General features: G+C 35.7%; 3 protein-coding genes across 4 annotated transcripts in view; 2 read left to right on the forward strand and 1 right to left on the reverse strand.

The window, feature by feature from the left end:
- The window catches only part of LOC105269763 (aquaporin), a 53,183-nt gene that overhangs the window by 45,263 nt on the left and 1,274 nt on the right, over positions 1-6,646 (reverse strand). The window lies entirely within an intron of this gene.
- Positions 61-1,681, forward strand: LOC105269804 (odorant receptor 22c-like). Its single transcript, XM_011310334.1, has 5 exons — positions 61-836; positions 920-1,019; positions 1,091-1,201; positions 1,263-1,418; positions 1,479-1,681. The coding sequence occupies exons 1-5, from the start codon at positions 61-63 to the stop codon at positions 1,530-1,532; spliced, it is 1,197 nt and encodes a 398-aa protein (XP_011308636.1). The 3' UTR covers positions 1,533-1,681.
- Positions 2,258-4,067, forward strand: LOC105269805 (odorant receptor 82a-like). The gene is made up of 5 exons (XM_011310335.1): positions 2,258-3,045; positions 3,150-3,249; positions 3,319-3,429; positions 3,493-3,648; positions 3,724-4,067. Exons 1-5 carry the CDS (start codon positions 2,258-2,260, stop codon positions 3,778-3,780), a joined length of 1,212 nt encoding a protein of 403 aa, XP_011308637.1. The 3' UTR covers positions 3,781-4,067.

A 6,646-nucleotide genomic window follows, 5' to 3' on the forward strand; every position in this document is an offset into this window, starting at 1 on the left:
TCTCCCACATTTGTTAAATCCCTCAGATATTATCAGGTAGTCTGTCGTATAAACGAAACAATGACTGTGAATAGAGTGATGGAACCAATTCAATTGACTCGATGGCTTCTGATGTCACTGGGAGTCTGGCCTTTCGTCACTGATACCTCAACGACTATCGATATAATCATCGGAATAACAGTCCAGGTATTCTCGTATGGTCTACTCATATTTACCATTGTCCCCACAACGTACCACATATTTATTCGAGAGCAGAATATGGATGCGAGGATAACTCTAATCGGTCCTATTTGCTTCTTCATTACCAATCTCATCAAGTACTGTGCCATTATTTACCACCGCGAGGATATAAAGCAGTGCATAAACAGTATTAAGGGGGATTGGCAACGAGTGACAGATCAACGGGACCGTGATATAATGATGAAAAATGTGTCAACCGGAAGAAACTTGACAGTTCTATTCGCCATTTTTATGTACTCCGGTGGAATGTTTTATCACACTTTTATGCCATTTCTCATTCCCAGTCCTGTGACTGGTACCAGAAATACTACCAGTCGACCACTGGTCTACGCTGGTTATGATCTAGCTTTTGATCCTTATGTCTCTCCTGTTTATGAAATTGTTTTTTTGTCCCACTGTCTGACTGCAATGGTCGTTCACACAATCGTCACTGTCTCCTGTAATTTAGCTGCCAGCTTCGTGGCACATGCATGCGGTCAAGTACAAGTCATTGTCTCCAGGATAAATTGTCTGATTGATGATGAAAGTATCGAGGATAATTGTTGCTTGCAGAGAAAAATGGCGAGTATAATTCAGTGTCATGCCAGAGTCATTAGGTAAATTAGGATATATTGCCTTTCTGCGGTATTTGACCGGTAGTTTCTGTCCTCGTTTTGATGTGATGCATTTAATTTGCCAGATTCACTGTTCATATCGAAGTCATTCTACGTGAAATATGTCTAATCGAGGTTGTTGCATCGACATTCGTTATCTGTTTACTCGAATACTACATTTTGGCGGTACCAAAAAATCAAGTGTCTGATGAATGAAGATGATTTACATTTCAGCTTTTATTATTTTTCTCTTCTAGACCTTCGGTGGAAGTGAAGTCATCGGCATTCTCACTTATCTCGTGCTTTTGATAGCGTTAAGTGTTAATATATTCATTTTTTGTTTTATCGGTGAGAAGCTGACTCAACAGGTGTGCTGAATTATTCACGGTGAATTGTTTGAACTTCATAAAATAATTATTGTACTTGCAGTGCTCAGAGGCGGGTAAAGCTATTTACATGATAAAGTGGTATCGTTTACCGCCTAATGTGGCTATAGCTCTGGTTTTATTTCTTGCCAGTGCACAAGTACCCAGACGACTTACTGCTGGGGGATATATGAGTCTATCACTCAACAGTTTTGTTCAGGTAATTTTACATTTGTCTTGCCTCCTGCTATTTCATTATTCGCCACTTGATGGATTGCAGGTGATCAAAACATCAGTCGTTTATTTGAATTTACTCAGGACGATAGAGAGTTGATCTCTAGAAAACTGATCTTCGATCAATCGATCCCGAATTCCAGCCGAACTTATCCAATTATACGTGACTGATCATAGTTGATATACTTTTGACAAACATTTTGTTTATCATTCCGAAATTTGGTCTATCATTTACTAAAACAATAAATCTCCCCAGCCTCGAAATAAAAATTGTGATCATCTACTTATTTAACATTTTGATAAAGCTCTCTAGGTGCTGCAATGCAATAATACATCCAATAAATTACTCATTTCGCCAACTGAATAATTTTACATATAAATTTCCTGGCCATTTAACATTGTAGTGTATGTGATGCGTTCTCAGCACAGACTGTCTCCCAATTTGAAGTGAAAATCGAATGAAAATGTAATAAAAAAACTCAACTTCGTAATTACCGTTACGCTTGACGATTAGAAAACGTCAAGAAGAATTTTATCAGATATTCTTCACGTAGAAAATTTGCGTGGGGCACTAGCACGACGAAAATTCTTGGAGCTGTATCCAAAAAATTTTAAACAATAATACTGAACAGTGCAGTTGAAAGAAAGTAGATTAACGTCAAGTTATTGCAAGTCTCTTTCGATCACTGGCTCTAGCCGAACTCTCCGCAAAAATTGAAATCACCCAATGAAAAGGGCGCAAGCGCCTGTTTCACCTCTCTCCATCCATCAGAGCTATTGATAATCGCCAGTAGCTCAACAATCGTTTTACCGTGCATATCGGCAATGCAATACCCGAGAATCACTCGTAACGAATCAAAAGCGATTGAACTCACCCGCTGGCTCCTGACGCCCCTCGGTGTCTGGGCCTTCATAAAAACATCTCCATCCCCCAAAGAAATAATTTCGGCAATTTTCCAACAATTTATCTGTTACAGTATCATCCTATTCGCCCTGGTCCCATCGATATTCCACATTTTATTTCGTGAGAAAAATTTGAGTGCTAAAATCGCACTCTGCGGACCCGTTGGATTCTTCATGATGAACTTATTGAAGTATTCCGCTATAATTCATCACCGTAGAAATATAAAAATGTGCATCGAGCACGTAAAGACCGACTGGCTGAGGATTGACAACGATCTGGAGATCGATATCATGAGAAAAAATGTTCTGATCGGTAGGAAATTGACGATAGTGTGCGCCTCATTCATCTACACTGGAGGTATGTCTTATCATACGGTGATGCCGTTCCTCATGGGAAGTCCTGCATCAAGTGTTCATTTCGACGAGCCTCGACCCATGGTTTTTCCTGGCTACGACGTTATTTTTGATCCGTACATAACACCCGTTTATGAAATTGTTTATTGCTCTCATTGTTTAGCTGCTCTTATTATTTACACTATCACCACAGTATCTTGTAATCTTGCTGCGAATTTTGTGATGCACGCTAGTGGTCAGATTCAGATAATTATCGGTAAGCTGAATGGATTGGTTGGTGATGAGTACAAATCGGATGATAAATGTCTTGGAGAAAAAATAGGGGACATTGTTCGTGATCACGGGAGGGTTCTCAGGTGAATCAATCCCAAGATCTCAAAATTATCCCATTATGAATAAAGAAAGAAATTATAAATAATTAATAAACTCGGCGCATAGCAATGAGGAGTTTTTTTTTCAGATTTACAATAAAAATCGAGAGAGTTCTCCGCGAAATTTGCCTCGTCGAGGTGTTTGCATCAGCGATAATCATTTGTCTCCTAGAATATTACTGCCTCACGGTAGAAGAATGTATAATCTAAGGAGCAAATAACAGATAATCAGTACTTGAAAATTAATTTGCATTGCAGACGTGGAATGAGAGTGAAACGATTGGAATTATCACTTATTTTCTTCTCTTGATGTCTCTGTGCTTTAATATATTTATTTTTTGTTATATAGGAGAAGTTTTGAAGAAACAGGTATGACTATTGCATCCTTCAGGCAGGGGTACTCAATAAAATTGTGAGAATGTGTTGTTACAGTGCTACGAACCTGGGCATACGGCTTATATGATTGACTGGCATCGGCTTCCACCGAATAAAGTGTCTGCATTGATTTTGATCATCGCGAATGCACAAGTCCCGAGAAAAATTACAGCTGGAGGAATGCTTGATCTTTCTCTCAGCAATTTTCTTACTGTATTCTTCAGTCAAACACTTACGTGATAATCCTAAATAATACATGTCTAAAATTTCATGATGTCCATTTTACAGGTAATGAAGACATCATTGGTCTATCTGAATTTGTTGAGAACCGCCGAAACTTCATGATATGATTTCAACCGAACAAATGTCAATATCACTAACAAATTATCTATTTCGAACGTAAAACCGTTACGAAAGAGGCGTATAATTTTTATTGCATTTTTCTCTCCGTGTAGCAAATAAATTTTCGATAAAAAAAGTGTCGTGACATTTCCCTCCAAAATCAATACCTTCGGAAATTAATCGATACCCAACAAAACTTTAACACTCAACTCATCTCACTTAACAACTTCGCTATTGAATTATTCCCGCATTAAATATTAAATTATCCCAATGAAAGGATTGCGTGTTCATCCAGAAGTTTGCCGACCCCCCAAAATTCGGCAAGAGAAAAGAAAAGTGTTAAAATAATCAAGAAACAATTGATTCCAACCATAAAACGATAAATTCATAAAATTCACTCAATCATCACAACTTACCCCCGTGTACTTAGCCGAAAGGATGCAATTATTAGGGAAACTATCTTATGTATTCGATTGTACATCGCTAGTACATGATTGTACTAATTTTTTTCTTGTTTGTACATTCACTTATTAATTATAAATAATCAATTCATTTTTACCATGTTGCTGGCTGGAATAAAATGAAAAATTTCTCAATGGATTGAATAAATAGGCAATTCGATAGAAAATTGTTTGTACATCATGAATTATATATATTCTTTGTTTGTACATTCCTGATTAATTGATTAAGGTGGTTGTCGCGCGACAGTCTCTGTAAAAAGTTTATCCGCTGTAAAACGGGCCAGTTTAGAACACAATCTTTTAGCGGTATATAGTCTCACTTGATTGATTGCATTGTGCATGGATAGCTAAAGCATAACTATATATTTTCCATATTAACTATTTTCAATTATATAAATTTATGAATTTCCGATAATTATATTCCGTAAACCAAACGGTCAATCGATTTGATTTTTTTTTCTGTATTTCCTCCCACGATGTATATTCCACGTTTTATTTTATTTCTGAAACTGTCGAGCCGTTGATTTTTAAAAAATTCTAATCGGCAAAACTCCATTTAAACACGTGTTAAATCACTCGAATTTCAAAAATTTATATCTCAAGCTCAAAACGGTCAATTGCAAACGGAAAAGGCTCATTTTGTTGCTAATTTTTCAAACTATTCACCATAAAATTGTGAACGAAAACTGTGGAAAAAAAATTCTACGCGACAACAACCTTAAATAACAAATTAATAATTCTCATTCGCCCTCCACCCCACGCGAAACTGCTATGGGGTCTGCGTTGTTTGCGTTTATATATTATGTATACTAAAAAGCATAAAATTGAACATCACGAAATCTGGCAAACCATCAATTGACTCAATTAAACATGATTCAAACATGATAATAAATATCATCATATTGAGGACATTGGAAATTTGGACCGAGGTTTTTCACAGCTTAAAGGAAGTTATGATGAGGAATAGTCAATAACATTGTATAGTTTTCAATTCAATGTTATTTATAACATTGCAATGTTACTGACTATTGACTATTATGACCTCATCATTTCCAATGTCCTCAATATGAAGATATTTATTATAATGTTTGAAACATCTTTAATTGAAACAATTGATGGTCTTGGTGTTCAATTTTATGTTTGTTATGGAGGTAGAAAGTAACAAAATGAAGTATATATATAACCACACACAACACAGGAACTGTCCTGTGGGGCGGTGGGCGAATGAGGATTATTCAATTGTGATTTAATCAATTAACAAGGAATGTACAAATAAAGAAAATATGTAATTTATGATGTACAAATAATTTCCGACCGATTTGACTATTTAACCCATTGAGCAATTTTTCATTTTATTCCGGCCAGCATCATGGCAGAAATGGAATAATTATTTATAATTAATGAGTGAATGTACAAACAAAAAAAATCTAGTACAATCATGTACTATCGATGTACAATCGAATACATAAGATAGTTTTCCTAATTATTGTACCCTTTCTGCTAAGTACACGGGAGTTCACAACTTCTGCCCATGAAGGACTCCCCAAAAAACACTACCTACACTATCTACAATATTTATAGGAGACAGTAAAGCCACAATTACCCAACAAACTGAGTGTAAAACAAGCAGTTTGCCATTCCTAGCCGTAGAAGACACATGATTGTTACTTCACATGCTATTTATTTATTTTGCTTCCGAATGGAAGCATTGCAATCGTCCGATCCCGACCGGAAAAAAAAATTCTAATTTTTTTAAATTTTATTTTGCCATCAATTTCATTGATGGTTGGCTTCCGAATGGAGTACCTGTAATCTCTCAAATTTTCATATTTTTGGAATTAAGCCTATCTTCAATATGAAACATTATGGTCATAACAGAAAACTTTGTGCCAAATTTCAAGTTGATAGATTGATTTCTAAAAATCGGAGAGGGTGTACGTCGCATTTTTTTTTAAACATGAAAATTGACATATCTTCAGATTTTTTTTCGAACGCGTGAAACTCTTTGGTTCATAGAATTAGGGCATAATGTATCGACTATTTTGCAAAAAAGAAAAATAAAATCAGCTGTGTCGTTTTTGAGATATTTGAGAAAATCGCTTCAGATACAAAGTTGAATATCTCCTGAACGAATCATCCGATTTAGCCCATCTGCAATCCCAACCATCGCAGTTATAAGAGGAATCTTTTTGCCAAATTTCAAGTTTGATAGATTGATTTTTAAAAATGAGAGAGGGTGTAGTTCGCATTTTTTTGAAAAAAATGAAAATTGAAATATCTCGAAAACTTTGCAGGAACATATATGTATATTCTGACTGATCCATATAGAACACATTGAGACGAACATTTCAAAAGAATGAAAAATGTAAACGGTTGGATAGTTTCTGAGATATTTCCAAAAAACTTTT

The sequence above is a fragment of the Fopius arisanus genome, unplaced genomic scaffold (assembly GCF_000806365.1).
Source record: "Fopius arisanus strain USDA-PBARC FA_bdor unplaced genomic scaffold, ASM80636v1 scaffold00074, whole genome shotgun sequence".
NCBI classification, from domain to species: domain Eukaryota; kingdom Metazoa; phylum Arthropoda; class Insecta; order Hymenoptera; family Braconidae; genus Fopius; species Fopius arisanus.